The 22,368-nt window shown below is 35.9% G+C and overlaps 1 protein-coding gene across 2 annotated transcripts in view; it reads right to left on the bottom strand.

Moving 5' to 3' along the window:
- GTDC1 (glycosyltransferase like domain containing 1) overlaps positions 1–22,368 on the bottom strand; it is a 359,684-nt gene that overhangs the window by 317,100 nt on the left and 20,216 nt on the right. For both annotated transcript variants that reach the window (XM_060152957.1, XM_060152956.1), the window contains exon 2: positions 14,926–15,129. In XM_060152957.1, the coding sequence (XP_060008940.1) occupies positions 14,926–15,104 (179 nt within the window). In that variant the 5' untranslated portion in view covers positions 15,105–15,129. The remainder of the gene's footprint in view (positions 1–14,925; positions 15,130–22,368) is intronic.

Raw genomic sequence — 22,368 nt, 5'->3', positions numbered from 1 at the left:
TCATAAACACAGCATTTTCTTTACACACTTTCAAATCAAGTACCTAGGAAAGTACCTTACGAAATAGGAGTCATTACACAAATGTTAGTTGAAGAAAATGAATAAACTGTGAATTATTAATTCACTTTTTCTAATTACAGAAATATAAATATGACCACTATTCTAATTCCTCATTACTACCCACTATTTGTTAAATTATTTATTAAATAATAAAATAATTACTTAATTATTGCTGTTTAACTATAACTCAAAAGTGATATCAGAACTGAAATAAGTTAAACAGAAACCAAAAATCTGTGAATGACATCCACACTATCATTTCTTCTGATCACTATGAACCACATGTACTGAAGAACAAACATAGCAGCATATTGTAGCTGTGGGCCAAATATTCTTTAAACATTGTTTTTTTATTTAAGTATTAATTCCATGCCATCTCTTCTATTTACATTTTAAAACAGATAAACTAAAGGCTAGAAATTAATAACCTAAAAATAAAAATCTCAGAGCAAATGAGTTACATAGAAGAAGAGCACAAATTCTAACTTCACGATAGCATCTTACTCTTCAGTTTACAAAATATTCTTAGAACATTATTATCTCATTTGATCCTCATAACAAACCCTGAAGATAAATGGGCAGGGTATTATTTTTTCTTTTCACCATTTTGCAGATGAAGATGCAAAAGAATGGTGATCTGCCCTTAGAGTCTGAGTGGCTAAACTGGGCCTTGAATTCAGCTCCTCTGGCTTCCAGTCCAGTGCTCTCTCCTGCTCCCTCACAGCTACTATCTAACAATACGTCTAATAGGTATAAAGAGAAAATCAAAACCCATCATTAGGGATGCCCAAACATCGAAGGAATTCACATTGTGTGGCTAATATTTGTAAGTCAGGATTAGTCAATATCTATGTGTCTAATCTGTGGTTTGGAGCTGCGAACAAATACCACATTAGTCAGCAAGACAAAATAAGTGAGAGAACAACTGACACTCCATGTCTATGAAAAAAGAAGTCATTCTTGGTTTGATGTGCTTACCAGCTGGAAAAAAAAAAAAACTGTATGACAAATTGAAAAGTAAAACAGAAATGAAAATGAATGCTGATGAGTTCAAACCGAATATTCTAAATTGCAAATGTGGAAATACTGATTCAAATGGCACCATGTCATTAAACTCTATTAGAAGGAAGCCTTCAGGTGACTCATACAAATCTGGAGAGAAGGGATTTCCCTGTCACCGCCCCCCCATTTAAAAATGTAAAACAAAAATACCAAACAAAACCAGGTTGCAATATTACTTTAGAGGTTTTCTACAATTTTTCTAAAACCTAAGACATACCCAGTTTATAACTACTGATGCTCATCTAAAGCCCAAATCCTTAATAACAGAAATACTAACTTTTTTGCTGTAATATAGAACAGGTCATAACAGAATGTAAATATCCTGAATTCTCCAAGTTTTGATATAATCAATATCTTAAGGGTTTATCACCAAAACTGACAATATGCATTAGAAATCCTAGAACATAATAGTTTCTGGGGCCAGAGCAGGCTGAAGGATGCAACAGCCAAAAAGAAAACCCTGTTCATCAAAACTTTCTTTTTCAGTAATTCTAAGAGGCTGGTGCTCACCACAACTCCTCTCAGATTTAGACATCTAATTAGAAACTGCATTTTTAATACTAGTTAATACATGTAAAACATATGCATGTTGAACATATTAAAGGACAAAAGTTTTCTGGGAGCTTTTTTCCATGGAAAAAAAAAATAAAGAAAACTCAACAGTGTTCAAGTGGACCACTACCATCAGCCAGCATTTTATCTAAAATAAAACTGATTGAAAGAAGGCAAATATAAAGATCATATTTCCAGAAGCCTGAATGTTTTTCAGGTACTTCAAATCTAAAACCGCCACTGTTTCTCCTTCTTGTGTGAATACGTATGTGTGTCTTCTTTTTTCTACTCCCAGTTCTAAATACCAAAATCAGACAAAAAAAAAAGATTACTCACATAAACTCTACTTACATACTAAATACTCAATACTCCAATTTCAGAGCCAGTAAGTCCTCGATTCTTAACCTCTGCTTCTCTTACTTCTCTTACATTTTTCAAAAAATACTGCAAATAAAATATGAATGTCGTTAAATATTTCTGAACACTTAGAAAAATAAAAATACTACTACTACGAAAATGATTGCATAGTCCTCCTAATCACTCTTTATAAGCCCCTGAGTCATAATCTCTTCGTTTCCACCAATTGCAAGAGTCAAGGATTCCTAAACCTTTGTAATAATGGCACTGTGCTATTACTTGAATTCCTGGCAGCAATCTTCTTATAAAATGGTATAGAAAAGTATTTTTTCAATAAGAGCGAGTTGATGTTTCTCTGTTTTAAAAATCTTCTTTGAGAAAATTGAAGACACTAAGCAATGCTATAAAATGAAAGCTAAGAATCACTACCTCTGAATGAGAAACTCTACAATACAAATGCTACATACACACAGACACACACAATATACAAACAACATAAGCCTTTAATATAACTGGATTTCATGAAATTTTTTTCATTTTATTTAAGCTTATGATTGAGTCAAAAACAAACAAACAAACAAAAAACCAGTGACAAAAACTAGTTCACATTCTTAGCCACTTTCATTTTCTGAAAATCACCAAAACAGTTCATATACAAATAAATATCTGTATCAACACTGGATACACAATGAAACAAACCATGGGCTAGAAATCCCCTATACTTCAGCTCTATTCCTATAGGGAAAGACAGGTTACCAAGTGTGGAGAATTTCCCTAGAAACATATTAGTATCTGATGGCTTTAGAAAGGCTGATTCAAGTGAACATTGTACAAAGAGTACTGGAAAAAAAATAATAAAAGGAATAGAACTATATCCAAGAGAAGAAACTCAGTTCCTAAAGTGCACTACCTTGTTTACTCTTCTATCATTTGTGTCTGGCACACAGTGTGTGTTCTTCAAACATGTGCCTTACCAGTCCAGACCACTGAGGAAGAGACTGGCTTTTCTGAACTGAATACTAAGTAGAGTGGCAACCACAAACTTCACTCATTAATTTTTACCTTGGGATCTAGCATAAAATAAGAACTCTAGAGATGCACTTAATACCTGACTTTTCCCTTTTTTTGAGGGGGGAGTGCTAAGTTTGAGAAGTTAATACCAAGTAATGAATCACTTATTGATTATGTGTATATTTGGGTAATATGTACATATACACACATATACATGTATACATAATATATATTATAAATTTTATTTACACAGAGAAAAGGGGCAGTGTTACATTAATTCTTTAAAGAAAAGGAAGTTTTGCTACAGTGAAGTATGTGGAGTAACTTAAAATGCTGCCAAAGTAAACCCACTGATCCAATTTAATGAGTGAATATGAATGATTTACAATTGGCATAGCTATTTTTAAAATAATTATAACTACTAAAGTAATTTAACTGTGATCTCTCTGCTTCTGCCTAAATTGATTTGTATACCAAATTCTTTTTTCGTAGACAGGATAAGGGTAACTTTCAATTCAGCTCCTAGACAAATTTTATAACTAGTGAAATGCAAACAACATAAATTTCATTCATATTGCTAATTCCTTTACCATCTACCATTCCTACTATCATTATTCTCATTCAGAATCTCACTATTTCTATATGAGATGTTAAGAATCCAATGGCCACCTCTACCCTCATCCATGGTCTCCATCCTGTATTACTGTAATACTTGTCCTGTGCAGTTTTCCTTACCTCACTCCCATGTTTGACTGCAATACTCACCGTGTTTTACCTGCAAAACATTGTTCAAATCAAAGCAGTGCAATTTCAAATAACAGCAGTGCAATTTTCCTTTTGCTCTCTTGCACTCGGTTCACAAGGTTTGGATGAGGTCGACCCCAAAGTGGCCATGTGACCCTGGACTGGCCAATTATGACATTAGATGACTTTTGTCACAGTAATAAGTTCAAAGACCATAAGATTTAAAAAAAAAGTGCTTTCACTCAATCTGGGACTTTGGCTACAACTGCCAAGAGTGGTACACTCTTTCAGATAGGGTAACTAAGCTGGTGAGATATAGACTTAGCTCTGGGAGAGATCCATTTGGAGAGAGCCAAACCAGAGGAAAGCAGAGTCAAGAAAACAAGAGGCCTAATCACTGGATCCAGCTTTGCCTGGAGTCAACCACTCTAGGACTTTCAGTTATTCAGTTATATGAGCCAATACATTTTCCCTTATGTTTAACTGATTTTGAATTGGGGTCTATCATGTGCAACTAATAGGGTCCTGAGTAATAGAGCCATCAAAGGATACTCATAACCTAAAGCAAAAGCTCCCTAAATTCTTAACCTTGAATTCAAGAATGTTCATGAACTAGACAAAATCCACCTTATCCTCCCAACCTGATGTTCCACAACTCCTCCTAACTCAGAATATGTTTGTGCTAAACCAAGATTTTAGAGATTTCCAAACATTTCCCAATTTTCCTGCATTAATACCTTTGTTCACAACACTTCCTTCTTCTACAGCACTCTTCCACTTCACCTCTATCTATTAAAATCTCTAACATCTTCTCAGGAGGTCTACCTCAGAATTTCCTGAATGAGGATTAAACTCCCTCCTCTGTACTTCTTTAGTGAATGCTACCCTCTTTGCAGTCCTGACTCTTCTGTGTGAGGTCTATAGTAACATATTCAGTATTTAGTGTACATGTCTTATGTTCCATGCCCTATAGAGACAGATAGCTAACACAAAGGTCAAGCACCTTCTCTTTGAAAAGGCAGATATAATCATGACATTCTGAGGCTGGAACTGAAGATCCAAACAAATAAGTCATATCAGAACAACTTAAAAGATATAAACACTACTGGAAAGAATTATTGCTCAAAAGTCTCTTAACTCTATAAATAAAAGTAAATATTCAAGAAGATACACAAACAAGATAAGGAAATAATTTCTGTATTAAATGAAGCAGTGGTTGATAACAAAGTTGAATGAGAGACAGAACAAATTTGTCTTTTGTGTTAGAATTCTTTAAATCTTGATCTTGATTTTAATTCCTTGTTTAAGACATCATAGAACTCAGTAGAAGAAACCAAAACCTTTAGTTACAGATGAAAAGAATAAGACTCTAAGGTTAAAAAACATGACTTTTCCAAGGCCAAACAACTAATTGATGGCAGAGTTAGGATTAGAACCTAGAACTGCTGATTCCCCTACTACAGTATATTGTTTCTTTCCAACATGAGTGATTTATATTTTTTATAAACTCCTTTATGTATATGTACATTTAAATATATTTTATTGAAGAGTATCTGAAGATGCATTCTTGGATAGCGTCTAGACCAGAGGCTACAAACACAAAGGCCTAAATGGACCAGTTAAGTAACATAAATACAGAAGCAGGTCAGTATAAAACAATGGCAACTAGTTGTATTTGTGACCAAAACAAAGAATGTCTATCTGTCTTAAAAGCAGTAAAAATTAAAAATGCTTAAATAATTGCAGTGGCCAAGCTAAATACTTCTTCGGGACAAATTCTTATCTCTCATTTATCCTATAGCTTCCACACCATATATTAAAAGGCCACTCTTCATGGGTGGCTATTGCCAAATCTAAAAAGCCTTAAATATAATCATGTGAAATTTTACAAAATTATCTCACACATATGCTAGATTCTACAAAGTTTCCTGAACTAAGAAACATTTTTTTTCCAGAAACATTTTTATACAGGGGAAATTCCAGAAAAATATATTTTCTATTATCAAAATTTACCTAACAAATGATGACTGATATCATAGTATGATTAATACAACCCATAAGAATAAGTGAGTAAGTGTATAAGGAATTCTTTAGTTTAATCCCATAATTCTGAGGCCCTTAAATGTCTCTAAGCAGTCTCTGTGCAGAAGAGACGATATCCCTGGACACATGATACTGGTAGTGCTGAGAGCTGAAAAAAATAAGCAAAATTAGCAAAGTCAATTACAACCATATTTTGTTTGTATTTTCAAACCCACAGATATGAAAGCATTCATTCAACCATATTTACTCAACAGCTACTATCTGCTAGGAAGCAAATTAAGTACTGGAGATAAAAATGGTAAACAAGACAAATATGGCCCTTGTCATCACGGAACTCACAGAATAATGAAAAAAGAAAAAAAATAAAATAATTACAAATTATATGCAATATAATTAATATACATTAATTTAGGATGCTGAAATAGAGGGCTTGTTTTAGATAGGCTGATCAGGGAAGGCCTCTCTGAGAAGGTGAAGGATGGGAAGAAGTAAGCAAAGGTGTGGGGAGGGGACATGAGTTAGTGTTACCAGCTGAAGGACCAGCAAGAAGCAGCAGCACCTGAAGCAGGAAACAGCCTGACATTTCAGAGTAAGTGAACAAGGCCAATGCCGCTACTACAGCACGTTAGTGAGATGTCAGGGATCAGAGATGAGGTTGCAGAGGCAGGCAGGGCCCTACGAGCCCTATATGTAATCTGGATTTTTACGTACGCAAGGTGAAGTAACTGATGGTTTTTAAGCAGGGATTATTTAATCCAAACTACTAGTATAACAATTGGATATACAGGCATTAAATTTTCTTTCAATCAACAGAGTTTACTAAATGCTTACTAAGTGTCAGCACTGTACGTCCATGTTTGTCAAGTTTGCCTTTACATCACCAGTGCTCGCATAGGCACTGGCTCTGGACGTAAAAGTTCTTAATACATGCTGATGAAGGGGAAAAAAATGGAAACAAGCTTAGAAAAGAACCAAAAGATACCTAGTCTGGTCAAACCATCCCACCCTCCTGCCCTCTCTCAACTACATGTATTCAGTCACCAGGAATTTCTCCTCAAAAGGGAGTGTTAAATTTTGATGATCAGCATGAGATGGTGAACAAAGAGAAACATAGGAAAGACTGCTTACAGGAAAAAATTTACTAAAATATAGGATTATGTTCTTCAGAAAGACAGAAGAATGAAAGGGACATGTATGCTCTTCTGTAAGCACAAGACCTGATTCAGTTCCCGCCTTCTGCCTGCAGTTATCTTTGTGGGCTGGCTGGTCAGGAGGCCAGCAGGTCCATCATGTGAAAGAACCACAGAGTATAAACAAAGAAGAGATGCACAAGAATTGGCCATTTAATAAACAGGACAGTGTGTCCAAAGATTAGGTTAGGAGGCCAAATCTGATCCCAAGGAAATAGGTGAGCATGAAAGCTTCCCTAAGAGGGGAGGCTTAAGAGAAGGGAAGGGTACCAGAGTATCTGCACCATAGCTTTAGAAGCCCTGAATACAGGATGTCAGACACTCAGACCTGTGCACACCCTATACAGCTCCCAAAGCAAACATATTTCATTGACTAAGACCTTAATAAAAGCAGAAACACTTTCTCAAATAAACAAACAAATGTTGGGAGTGGAAGTGCAATGAAAATACCTAAAACAACTAGATTAGAAGCACTCTAAGATCAGACTCACAGTTTCAATTGTTATGTGAAAAATAAGCATGTGACTTCTAAAAGCAAAATTATGAAGGTCCTTACTCTAGAGCCAAAGCATTTTTATACAATAGTATGATTTTGCATCCATTTAAGGGTGTTTGGGGTTGTTTTGCTCTTTCCATTTCCTTCATTAAAAATAATGATTTTCTCTCCTCTGTAAAAGTGTAATAAACATCCAGTTTGTCTTTTAAAATACAGTTGTCAAATTTCAAAGGTTAAATATATGGGAGATTTATCCTATAGGTCTTTAAGGTACAGAGTCTGTTCAAAATAATAACTTATATCCTGATGCACTGTTACCTGGGGGCTGTATAGAATCTTAAATGTGAAATTTTATTTTATTTTTAAAATATGCTAGAAGGAATATTAAAAACATGCACTTGAAGTTCCACTGTTGTGCTTCACTCCTTGGAAGCAGTGGGTTCACAGTGCTTGCTACTAAGTATACAAACACTTTTGAATTAGCAGTTGATGGTGAGAATAAACTACGAACTCCATAACATGAAAAAATTTTTTTCTTGCTACTGGAATACTTTACTTCTTGACAGAACTGAAAAAGAAACACAAAGAAAACTGGAAAAATAAAGTCTGGAAACCCTCCTTTAGGATGCTTGTGACACAGTTTCCAGTTTTGCAATGAAGGATGTGTTACAGTAATTTAAAAGTTAGTCATTCATGTGCATGTGCATGTCTTTGTATATGAGAGAGAAGAGAGTGAGAGAAAAGAGAGATAGGCAGAGAGAGACAGAGAAACAGAGACTGACTGAATGGTTAGTTATTTGGTGTGCAGTATTATACTATTTCTGTGGCATTGGGGTCAGCTACATTTTCAACATAAAAGTCCAGATGGTTTTATACTGTCAATCAGAGGAGAGTTCACTGAGATGTAATATTGTGAACAAAGCCCTAAGCACTGTACAAATACTGGAAAGCTGCTGTGTGCACTGCCTAGACACAAGAGCAGATCGGTAGAAAAACAAACCAAAAGAGAATCCCACAATTAGGCAGTATAGGATAGGGAAGCTGGCCGGCTGGGCAACGGTGACAAGGAAACTCTCGGCCAGTTCTCATAAATGGAAGAGTCACATATGGGTCAGACTATGGGATGCTGCATCGTACCTAATGATAATATTATTTACGCAGTGTCAGAACATCATCCAAACCCCAAGAACTGTACGCAACTGGTAATGATATAAGGGCAGTAAGCTGGGCAGTACTGGAATGCTGTCTCTAGCCAAGTTCATAAACCAAGTAGAGAACTTCACAGTATAGCAGTTTGAGGGTAATTTGGTAATGGCAGGTACTGACCACCACAAACAAGAATGTTATTTTCATTCATGAGTTTACCCAAAGATTTTAAAAAAGCATCACATGTAGCATTTATTTGGATTTAAAGAAAAACCTCAAGAGGAAAATTCAAATGACATGTGACTTCTATAGCTAAAAGCTAAAGAGAAATGTGATAAGCAAAAATGAAAAAATCACATTCACAAACCTAGAAAGACTCTTGGTTCCCAGACATCAGCCTCCAATAAGTTTCAAGAACTATATCCCTTCTCAAGACCCCAAGAGGCACCACCACCCACTTCTAATAGAGAAATCTAGTAATATATTTTTTCATCAAGAGGTAGTCGGGCTTAATTTACTTAATTAACCTACTTCAGCAAGCTAATGAGATAGCATAGTGGTTAAAAGCATGGGCTTAAAAAGAACGAACAGTGTATGGCCTTTGCAAGTGGCCAGACTTGAGCTCAAATCACGTATCTACTATAACTAGCTGTGTAACCCAGTGCAAGTAACCTGACTCTAAGCCTGAGATTCTACCTCTGCTAAACCAGGAAAACAATATCTAGCTTCCAGGACTGTAGATTGTCTACTACATGGTAAATGTTCAATATGTTAGCTATTATTACTATTATTTAAATCCATCAAATCTTACCTTGGTTATAGAGATGCAAAATGACTGCCCTTTGTATGCCTAACAATACTTCACTTACCTACAAATTCTTAACAAGTCATCACTTACTTTTATATTCCCAACTATGATGCACACTAATATAAAGATGTCTTCATGATTAAGATGGTATTAAATTATTCAGAAACGTACATTTTAATAAAATGTTGTTTTATTGCTAAAGTATTATTATATCATTCAGAAAGTTGTATCTTTAACAAGAGGTAACAATTCAAAACAAGATATAATTGCCAAGCAAAGTAATTGAATTATTAATTTATAAAAGAATTGTTTGAGAAACCACCACCTTCCTTATTAATTTACCTATATTCACTAGTTTAGCCATATCTTTATTCACAAAGCCTAGCTAAAAACATCAAACATACATAGGTACTTCATATCAGTTAAAAATGTTCACTCTCCCAAAGAAAGTTATGCTTAATGTTTCACAGCAAATAGTTCAATTAAGAACAAAAATAAATAAATAAATCACAGCTTCCCTGAAAGAGAATCTGCTTAATGAAAACACACAGTCAAGGTACCATTTAAGAAAATGGCAAATCATAACAGAATTATCAACAATCAAATATCACCTTAAGCTTGAATTTCACTTTATACATTACTTGACCCAACTGAACTTTTCATTCAATTTATTTTCTATCCAACTATTTGCTTTCCTTGCCCCTCCTTAGATATTTTAAAAAAAAAAAAAGGTCAAGGGTTGGGAGTAGGGAAGGGAGATATCATAATGATAATCAACACCAATTAGGACTAGTATGGCTACAAGAAACAGAAAACCTAAAAAACTAGACACTTGATCTCATGTAACGCAAGTCTGGAAAGAGACAGAGAAGAACTGGTGTAAACCAACCTGCACGAGGACCCAGCCTCTGTCTATTAATGGCGAGATTTTTAGTTAATGTAACAACAACTTTAATGATTATAGTCCCATTCAGATTTTCTATTTCATTTTGAGTGAGGTGTTAGAAGTTATGTTTTTCTAAGAAATTATCCATATTGTCTAAGTTTGCAAATGTATTAACATAAAATTATTAACAGTATTTCCTCCTTTCTATTGATCTGTGTCATATCTGTAGTTATACTTTTTTCACTCCAAAAATGAATTGTGCCTTAAAAAAATAAATAAAGCATGCCTGGATTTATATCTGTTTTATTATTTCAAAATCACTAATTTTAGTTTGTTCATCTTCATTACACACACACACACACACACACACACACACACACACACACATATATGCTTTCAATTTCACTATTTTTTACTCTTTTTATTGTTTCCTTCCCAGTACTCCTCCTAGATTAAAGTAAGAGGAGCCCTGCCCTGGGCCAAGCTTTAGAAGGCACTGCATATCACAATTTAAAAAGACAATAATAAAAATAAATTTATTAAAGATGATGTGGCTGCGACTGTCAATTTAGATGCAACCCACGTTGTGATATGCAGTATGTTGACTATGACTCAGTTCTATTTTTTAGTATCCGTTATAATTTCTTCTGTGACCCATGAATTATTTAGAATTATGCTTTTATTTCCTGACTTACAGGGTTTTTGAGGAATCTTTGTTAATGATTTCTCTCCTGTTCACACTTCAGAATGATTTCATCTGAGGGGGCGGAGATCACTGGCGGAGGGCTACTGGGGCCTGCTGCCTGCACTGGCAGAGCAGCTACTCCCCCAGGCAAAAAGGGCTGCAGAGACTGACAGCAGGAAGCTGGCCAGGGCACACAACAAGAGAAAGGTGAGAGGGATATGGGTGGGGCACCAACAACCTCTGCTACCCAGGTAAGTATCTTCATTCATTTCCAATGCACTCTTCCATTGTTTCGTTCTTATAACCTCCTTTCTTGGCACCAAAGATGGCACCAATAACACTCTTTGGCACCTTACTTTTGCTCACTTGTCTTGGAGAGATTCCAATAAGAGGACACAGAAAGCTTCCTAATTCAGGTTAATGCTGCACAGTATTTCATTTCAAGAACGTAATATAACTCAGTTAACCAGTCCCCTTTGTGAAAACTACGCAGCCACGGCTTCAAAGCAAGGTGACCACTCTAATTTCCAAATCCCTCTCCAGATCCTCTCTTACTCTGCTCGGCTATGAACTTAAAACGAAATTTATTACGTTTTACAAAACGTAGCTAGATGTTTTAGGGACAGAGGGTTTTCAGGGTACTAGGTAGCTATAGCGTTCCAGCCTTTCATCAGCCATTTATGGCAGCTCAGGTGTTTTGTCCTCATCTTGTCATCTGCTAATTGTAGACATCATAACCACAGTGAAATGCAGAGAAGGGGAGATGGCTTTCTCTTTTTATAAGTAAAGCACAAAATAAAATTAAAAAAACTTAGTTGGAAGAACCCCCAGAAGTAATCTACTTAAACTGAATTTGCCAGAATCCAGCACTAGCTTCAAGGAAAACTGGGAAAATCTGGCAGAGAACGGAATCATCATGACCGACTTAAGTCCATCAAGCTTCACTCCCAGGGGCTGGGTACTTAGCCACGCCAAAGAAAACTAATTCTGTTAACAAGGAAGAAGGGCTGTTAGGTGGGCAATGATCAGTATCTGCCACAATACCTCAGATGGAATGAAAATATAACTGTAAGCATCTGAGAGTGAAAAAAATGATTTTAAGTAAGAGCGATTCTTTCAGTTCAGTAAAGATATTGCAGAAAGAAAGAAGAACGAAATATCTTTGATGCCTACTCTAGGTATATTTTAAGAAAGTAGAAATGCTTGATGCTGGGACAAATGACTCATACATTTCAGAACATGAAATTTGAGGCCCATCCTCGGAAACATTTTTCTGCATTTTGTGAAGTTTCCAGAAGGCAAGGCTTTAATAAAACCTAATAATTACCAAACTACTTTTGAGAAAAATAAATTGTGGAGCTTTTGTAATCTATAATAAAAATTAAACAGCTCTAAATGTGAATCATGATGTATTCTTTTCACTGTCAAGATAAAGCAGAATCAAGCTGATTAATTAGACTGGAGCATTTATTCTTTTAGTAATAAAATATTACCCAGATAACGAGCTTATAAAAACAATGACTATGTGTACAGATGCTGAAAAAAAATAACCTGTGTACCTACATTCAAGGTCTTTCTTATCAGACACATTCCTACTAGTTCAGAGTAGTTTTTGCGTGGCATGCAATATTGGTGCTTAATCATTTTATCTTTATGAATTTTGGTGATTTCATTTGACAAATGTACAAATAGAGTAAGTAAACAGAAATCAAGAACTTTTCATATCTTTAAAAGTCTCCACAGAGATCAGAATTATCTGGTGTAACAAAACGTCATTCTTGCACTTCTATCTAGGGTTGAGTGAGCATATTTTTTAACTTCGCATATAAGTTTTCAAGCTGCTGCTGTTTTTTCTAAAAGTATTCAGAAAGGTTATTTGGTAAAGAGTAGATAAGTTATCGTTAGTCAAATATAAGTGTAAGTTAGACTGGTGAGGTATATGTTTTAGTGAAGTCTGATTAGATTAATAAGTACCATTAACTGCAGCTTAAATGGCTGAGTTTGAAAGATCACAGATACCACTGTTAGGACCTGGAGGTTATGGCTATCAGAGAGTAAAACTTTATATTTTATGACACCATCTTTCAGAAATCTACCTCCCAAATAAGACTGCTTCAAAAAGCAATGTGATGTTTTACTCAAATGCTTCAGACCTCAAACGGAGTGGGGAAGCCACGGGCACAGAAGTGTTTGTTTGCATGCTATCCACACACATATATTTGTGATACAAAAATTCCATTCCAAAACACTGCGTAATCAAAATGAAATCTAACAGCAGATACAGAAATGGTTTGTTTCAATGCTCAAATCATTGTAGAAATGTATTATATCATTTGGTATGTATGAATGTATTATATCAAATGGTAATGTTAAATGAAAATGTGCCATAAAGCCAACTGGATTCCTTGACCTTAAGTAATATAATGCAATTGGTGCTGAGAAAACACAATTAAATGAGTTGTGAAAGCAACTATAAACAATCAATTTTAGCACAGCAACAGTGCTAAAATCCTGTTTAGCACTGTTTCAAGGCAACGACTCACTTGTCATTGCCTTGAAAACTTTTGTATTGATACATGCACTGAAATTTCTAATACTACTAGTGAATCCACAATACTCATTTGGTGATTATCAGAATATAAAACATTAAATTATGTAAGGAAAAATACACTTTAGATTGGAAAAATACAAAATTCTCAATATGCCCCCAAACAGCTTTTACCTTTATAATCCCAAGCAACATGACTTGAGTGCTCACTGCTGTTCCATCTGACAATCTGAATTCTCAGAGGCGATGCATGGCTTTTATACACCAAATGGGTTATTTTCTGAATCCCCAAAATTACTACTAAGAACAGCAACCTACATTTAAATCTCAAGCTGCTCTCTCCCTTGTCTCTGCCCTACCTTACAAGCAGCAGCAGATGGAAATGGCTGCTGACGCCAAGGTGAGCACTGCAGCTTGCAACGTGCCCTTTCTCTAACAACCTAGCTGCTCGAACTCCATTCATTATCAGTCTGGCCCTCCCGACTCCTGCCACCACCAATGCAGTCCTACACAGAAGGGCCCAGAACGGTAAGAACATCGGATATGTAAACCACAGCAGGATAATCTTCCACTATTTAACCATCAGGAGACATATGGCAGTAAGGATATTCAGGAGGATTCCATTCTACTGTTTCCTTAAAATGGGATCGGTATTTCCCATCCACACTTTTCAGTATGTCTCGTAAGCCCTTCTAATAGGTCCCCCCCCAGTTCCCACTTCCTAACAATTCAAAATTCAAAACTGAGGCCTGTGTCCCCCAAATCTATTCATCCTTCCAGATAAAGCAAAGTTGACCAACTCTACAAAGCGACCTCCAATTTGTCACAGTCAAAATCAACTTCTCCCCTTTTCATACTCTCATGACACTTTAAAAACTACTCATCTCTGAATAGTCTTTAAAGCCTGTAAGGGCACAGGCCCTGGTCATATCCATCTTTCCAACATTAGCTCCCAGTACAGAGCAGACACCCTAAAACAGCATACTCACTAAAAGAGGCATGGGAGGTTATGGAAGCAAAAACCAAATGTGCACAGGATCAACTCTCATCTCAGGCCAAAAAATGTCATCATACACCCACACGTGCATGTGATAAAAGCACAAGACAAATGAGAAAAGGCATGCAGGCTCTAAATGAAAATCCACTTTCCTACCGACCAGGTGTCCTCAGAGTACAAATGTATTCGGCTGCTCTGTTGTCGATAAAGGAATAGCTACTGTAGTCATTCTGACCAATTCCATAGTTGAAGGAAATCTCACAGAGGCCAACAGAGAAGCAACCTCCTTAGAACAAGTACATTTAAAACAGGCTGGAGACGCAGCCTGGGCTCTAATTACCTGTAATGCTCACTGGCGGGAATATTCTGAGAGAAGTACAAAGCCGACGTCCGTGCTCTCCAGTGCCATTTCTTTGCAGGAAGGGTATAAAGAACACAGTGTTCTAACTCTTCTTGAAGCAGATCCACCAGCTGTTTATGGGACCCTCCATAGAATGCCTCAATGATGAGAATACTCATTGGCCCTTTCAAATCTTCACAGATTCTAGATATTAAGCAAAAAAAATTTGTATAAATATTTTCAAATAAATATGTTAAAATATTATACACAGAAAGCAAATAAAGTCGTTTACAGACAAATTACTTTTTTAAATAGGTTTGTCCTGCTTTTTTAAAAAGTATATAACACTTGAGGTTTGTACTTTGGAATCAATATTTTTATACCATTCATGTTAATAAGAGGAAATAAAGATGCTTTATTTTTCTGATTTCTGTTTTCTTCATGTCTTAAGATTACTTCCACAATGACTCAGTTTTTTCTCCTACCCAGGAAGTTTAAAGTTCTCTCCCGCTGTGATCACTCACTTCCTGGCTGGAACAGCTATGACCCTGACTCAGTAACCTCAGCACTGGCTTGGCCTAGAGCTCTATCTAGACTTGGACAGTCACTGAACTCCTGTCCTAACTAACACTTTCACTCCAAGAGCCCTTCATTTGCATGGGCCTTTCCAGTTCAGGAATTCCCTGATTCTGGAATTCTCATATTAATCCATCTTTAAATTCATCAGCTACCAATGCCTCCAACGAATCCATATTTAGAAGACAGCACACTCATATTCAAATCTCTATTCTCTAGTGTTAAAAATCTTTAGGATACAATTTCTTGAGACGCTTGACCACTTCCTCAGTATTGTCAATATCCCACCCCCAAAGGAAGACCGAAAAAGTAGGGTAAAGCTGTATGCTTGTGAACCAGCAAAGTTTCTACAACCTTACTTTAAACAACAAAGGCATTAAGAGCGATAAAGTAACATTACTATTAAAGATGTGGTAAAACTGTCACCACAGAGAATCGGCTGTCAAGCAACTTTTTACTTTAATAGTATCACTTTTGTTGAAGTGCTCAGTGAGATAAAAATATATCTATGAATGTAAAAACTTTTATATATTTCAAATTATATGCTATTTCCTGTAAGAAGTAAATAAGAAATATCACTTGGTACATAACAACTACATCGTTTAAAAATATTCCAGATGTTTGAATTCTCCTTTATGACTTAAGTAAACACCACTCGTTCAGCAAGCATATTGCTTTCCTTAATAATGTTGTTCCACAAAATTATTAGTCTCAACAACTCAGTGATGCTCCTAACTAAGAAAACTGTGCTTTACCTTGCTCAGTCAAAGCAATGCCTGCTTAAATTGCCTTTCAAAGCAAAATGTCTCAAACGGTTCTCAAAGAAATGACTGAAGTGAAAAAAGCTTATTTCTTGATGTCTTAAATCTTCCAATGAGCATTTTTGGGGAAAAGATACAAACACATACTTCACTTATCTGTAAAATAGGAAGCAGTGCTCCTCAGGTGGAAAAAGTATGAGTCCTGGGGTCAGGAAGATACAGGTTTGAAGCTCAGCTCTGTCATGTCCTAGCTGTAGGGCCTTGGACAAGCTACCTAACATTGTAGGACTTAGTCTCACCTTCTCTAAAATGGGGATAAAAGTACTAACCTCAGAGGTGTGATGTGAAGATAAAATTGAAGCATAGCAGCTGACAAACAGAAATAAGGTATTTTGCCCCTCCCATTATTAGGATAAACCACCTTACTTAAGGAGTAAAGATAGAATCCTCCAGCATTTTAAAATCAGTTCTTTTCAAACACAGCTCCTTATTCACCAAGGAAAGGTGGGAAAAGTAGATATACACATGCATTTGAAAGGCAGTGGGTGTTACCCATTCCCCATCAGCAGACTGTATTTCAAATACAAATTTGAGAGTACTGCAGATTTTGTGGGCAAGAAGTAAGCTCAGAGACTGCGCTATGCAGCTCGATTTTTTCAGGCTGGCTGGTGACTTCAACTTTATAATGCTGTATTCAGTAAGTTAACAAAACAGCCTCCAGGTTTAACAAAATGGTAGCCAGTAACCCTTCAAATGAAGGAAACTTCTAGAAAGCAAATGAAAAACTAGTGAAAGGCAATTTTGAAAATTATATCAAAGGTTTCAAGAAAAAATAAAAGCAGTTTAACACTAATTTGCTTACTGTATCACATGACAGATATCTGCTATCTTGCTTTATTTCCTCTGACCTAACCACACTAAGGTGTATATGCCGTGCATATGCTTAAAAGGTCTCTAAAAGGTTCTTATAAAAATGACCTGAGATATTTCCCCAAGTGATGGAATGTGATATAAACCACTCTAGAGAATATTCCACTCATATATAACCTCAAAGAAAGCAACATTAATATTTGGAAAAAAACAAGCTTTCTGATTCTTCATTGCTCTGCCCTTTTCCATGATTAATCTAGAGCACGTACCATGCCCTATAGTTACAGATGTTTCTTATGGGTCTGAATCATGAGTTATCTGCAAACTATCAGCCACTGTGGAGGCAGTACGTGTAGGTGCTGCTGTAGATTCAAGACACTCACTAAGCAGAACTGAACACCAAGCGTGTGGGAGGTTGAAAAATAGAAAAGCGGAAAAAAGATTATAGTTATACTAGATTTCCACCCCTTTAATAGCTCAGTAAGAAGAGTGAAATGTACAGGTTTGAACTAGCGTTTACTTGAGCATTCTTCTAGTGGCCAACGGGTGTGCCTGCATTTGGGGTATTTTTCTAGGGAAAGTAACTATGTCCTACCACCTCTGAAAACTATACTTAGTGGCTTTGATTCATGGAAATTTGTTCTGCTTGTTTTGTGGAGACAGACATATCCTGGCAGTTCCCCCTTTTACTTCTACTGCAACTTTTGCAGCAAGAAGAAATTTTGTTCTTCCCCTATAGTCTTCTTTAAGCACAACCTGGAAGAAAGATGATTCCCACTAGGTGCAAGCAAAAGAGGGGAACCTGATTTTTAAATATAAGATTCAAACCAAATGTCATTACAGCACATTAAAGAACTGCTCAAATAATACTTTCACTGTGCTTCATTGAGCTTTGTTTTAGAAAACACTGCTGGAAACATGAGCAGGAGTTGGGAAAAAAAAAAAGACACTGTGTTAAAAAGGATTTTTGCTGTTACGCTGGAATTTACTAAAAGATAAAGGGAGTACACCATTTGCCCATTTTAGCAGTAATCCCAGAAAACTGAAGATGGTCACCTGACATAATAGATTCTCAGGAGCACGCCAGGTAAATACAGACATTTTGCACCACTAGCAATGGCTACTGGAGAGTGAGTGTTTTGGAGCAGCAGTAACAGGGCCTCAACACTGAAAGTCCTCACTCCAGAGAAGGACAGGGTCTCCTCCGTGGCAGGAAGCTGCGGCCAGGTGTTTGCCAAAAGATGCTGGGTGAGCCTACATGCAGCCAAATGTCTTACATAGGTGCCTGGATTTATGAATCTGTTAAGGCATTAGCACATGTACCACCACAGACCTTAAGCCCTGAAACAATTAAACGGAGTAAGTATATTAGAATTAGGGGTATGGCATTTTAAAAGGAAGAAACAAACAAACAAAACTTCCCACGTTGGAGAATAAACACCAAACAGAAAGCCCACGTCCTTTCTACATGACACTAGAATGATGATATTTTACGAGTAAATGGCCAATCCATTCAAACTCCCTAAAAGAGCATAAAAAATGTTTCAGATAAATTTTTATCAGCTTTTAAGTTTTTCTGCTTAAACAAGTAAGCTTTAGTTTTAAAAAACCTTATTTCTTCAGCATTTTTTATTCCCCAGTGACACCAATGAATGAGAACCTGCTACACTATTAAAGCCTTATGAAAGTTTAATTCATTATCAATACTATGATTTAATGATACGTGGTTAAATGCTAAACATTAATTTAGCAATATAAGAAGAGTCAAAGTGATAGCTAGGACACAGGAATGTTAAACCACTTCAAGTTCTATTTAAGATTACCAGAGGTCAAAATGATCTATTGGAGAATTATCTGCCTTCCAAAAATGTACATTTACAATTAAGAGGGAATATAAGGTGAAAAATCACAATAGTATTTCATATAAATATTTTGACCAAAATGAAAAGATGCCATTAGAGTCATCTCAATTAAAAATGAGTAATGCATTATTGATAAGATCACCAAGAACAAAAGTAGCCTGAAACCAATGCTGTGAATATTTTTAAATTTATATTAAAACTTTTGTCATCGTACCTGCATTTATTTTAAGCTTGACCCAGTTTCTTTATTCCTTGAGCCATGATCATTTTCAAGGTGAACTACATATCTGTCTACCTCCTCCAGCAGTTATAACTGCTGTGGTAGTTCAGTTTTTTGTTTTTAAACAGTATAGCTAAAGGAAATTTGCCATATGCCACTGATTTATTGAAAAAGATGTGCTAAGTATAAATATCTCATGTGGATTTTTAAAAACTAAAGCTAAGTTACATTAGAAACCCATAATTAGCCCTCATATATGATGTCAATGCAGTTACCTATAATATTCAAATAATTTTCCAACCAAATACCAAGTAATAATTTTAAATTAGAGGACGTGTTGTATTAATATATTCCACAGACACCTTACTGCTATTAGTTGTAGGAAGGTATGGTTTCAGTGATGATGGTTTTAACGATTTTAATCCCACACACATGAGAAATTGATTTCACAGGCTAATCCACACATGGCTTGATACCTTAAACTTCAATCAATTGCTGAAAATATATTTTCTATTTGCCTATATACAGTACTTGCAAAGTTGAGCTTGGCAGAGCAAAAACAGAAAGCTTAAACACAAAATGGTGTAAATTGAGGAAAGCAGAATTTGAGTAGGATTTCCCGATAGGTCATCAGAGGTTTACCTAGTATTTCCTAACTGACCCTTTCCCCTCTTTCCTTCTGAACCTCCAACCACCAACTCCAACACACCCAGGTTCTACTTAAAAAGCAACCAATAACCCAGCAGAGTAAAATAGGGCAGTACTGAGAAAAGTTCGTATTACCTTCCAGCCCACTCACTTATTTTAATGATTCATCAGGGAAACCCCAGTTGTTAAAATATACCTGAAATCTCATTAAACAAAAAAAAAAACCAAGCATGAAAAGATTTCTGCTTTGAAACATGTTGTCATTGATTCCCCTAACAGAACCTATTAAGGGTAAATGTGTAGTAAAAATATATTTTGCTGAAAAAGTTTCTTCAAAGTACTAAAATACATTCTATTATGACATGGGGGGAAAAAGAGACAAGGATAAACAGATCCTATGAAAAAGTTATTATAAAAAATTTCATAAAAATCATGTATAGCAAATACATCCTAACCCCTAAAGCTTCAATGTAATCTCTGAAGACTGATAATCTAACATTGAATGCAGTGCAATAAACTTGCAATCCTAAAACTACAGGCATTCACAATATTATACACAAATAAAGAAAGTCTGACCAATAGTAAGGCATGAAATTGAATTCCTGAGCATTAATTTGAATTGAAGATAACATACAACAGAAACTGATCATTATTCCATTTGATTATGGGGCATACAACCTAACATTTATGATAACTTGTATACTACTGTGTACTTAAATAGCAACATTTTTTTTTAATCTTGGATTCATACTGAAAAAGATGTAGCACTGTAATATTCTATTCCCCCACAAGGCTATGGATATTCTAATTTCATCAACTCTGACTTTTGTCTCCTGCTGTGATAACTAAGAAGTGAGGACTTATGCACCAAAACCAAGATTTGGTAAGAAGACTTATATGCCACACTATTTGTGAGACAATTTAAAGCTATTTTCAAATGTGCTGTTCCAAATATATGATTTGCAATGACCTTTTAACACGTGCTCTTTTTAAAACTACAGTCATATATGCATATATGGCTATTTAATTTTCCCTGACAAATATTTTCATTCTTTCTCGATTTGGGATTTAACTTTCTGCTTAAAAATATCCATCACTTATACCATGACTTGAATTAATACAAAGTCTTCGTTATAACTATCAGTTCAGTATCAAATGCAAATTCGGCAAATACCTACATGTACCGACAGTATGACATCATTCACTTGTTTTCAAATATGCATAATTTCCACAAACAACTAGATATATATATATGTATATATATATAAAACAAATTCATTACCTTACATTTTGTAAAGTAATATTCCATATTAATAGCAAAATTATAACTGTGAAAATTTTTCTCTTAGTGTACTGCTTTAAATCCACAAATAAAATATTAACCCTCTTTCAATTTTTCATTGCTATCATTTTCATGAATAATTTTAAACTATAAAAGTGCAATGAATTAGTTCTACTGAATACTAAAAATATTTTCAATTTGCTGACATTTTAAAATGTGGCAGTGTATTTATGAATCAATTGGAGATTTTATACCAGAAAATTATCTCATCACTCATTTGAACTATTGCATTACCCTTTTAACTAGGTCTCCATGCTACCATGCAATCCAGTTCCCATCACACCATTCTCCATAATCCAGCCGCAAATAATCTTACAAAATGCAAATCTGATCATGAAGTGACATGCTCAAAAACCTTCCATATCTCCATCACCTAAGGACAAAACCCAAGGCGCTACACATGGCAGTTAAGACCTTCCTTTTCTGGCCTATTCTTTTCTTTTCACTACAGCCTTGCTTCCCCTTCTCTAACTTCAATCCTCTTCCCCCACTTCCCCAGGATCATCGTAGTAATACCAAGTACTCACACTCACATGTGTGTATTTTACACTTCTGTGACTTCACACCTTTATCTCTTTTCCATCAGCCTTTTCTTCAAGTTCACCTGATGAAATTTTCTTAAAATTTCTCCATGTGAATCACCAACTCCAAGAAGCCTTTCCCAGAACTCCTCTTAAACATGACTTCTTTTCTACTCTGTACAGTAGCATTTTACTTGTTTCACTCTATTTCCATGTTCTGCTTCCCTGTGGGGCTGTAAAAAATTTGGAGGATGAGGATCATGTCATTATTTTCCTGGGGGTTATCCCAGGATCTGCTATATAGTGGATGTCACTAAGTTTTTTGTAGAGTTGAACTGAAGATCAGGAGGAAATGGGAAGTTGATTCTGCCCTTAAAGAAGTAACACTGCTTTCACCTGAACACAGGTCCTGAGCAAACCAGTGTCAGGCAGCACTATACTTGCTACTAGTGATTTCCCATTATTCCTGAAGCCTAAACCAAATCAAGCAGCTAGTATATCTGAACACATTTTTTTTTGTTGTTCTTTTGGTTTTTTGCGGTACGCGGGCCTCTCACTGTTGTGGCCTCTCCCGTTGCGGAGCACAGGCTCCGGACGTGCAGGCTCAGCAGCCATGGCTCACGGGCCCAGCCACTCCGCGGCA

Source organism: Lagenorhynchus albirostris, chromosome 6, assembly GCF_949774975.1.
Source record: "Lagenorhynchus albirostris chromosome 6, mLagAlb1.1, whole genome shotgun sequence".
Lineage (NCBI taxonomy): Eukaryota > Metazoa > Chordata > Mammalia > Artiodactyla > Delphinidae > Lagenorhynchus > Lagenorhynchus albirostris.
The sequence above is the reverse complement of the archived record's forward strand: the minus strand, read 5'-3'. Positions and strand labels throughout refer to the sequence as shown.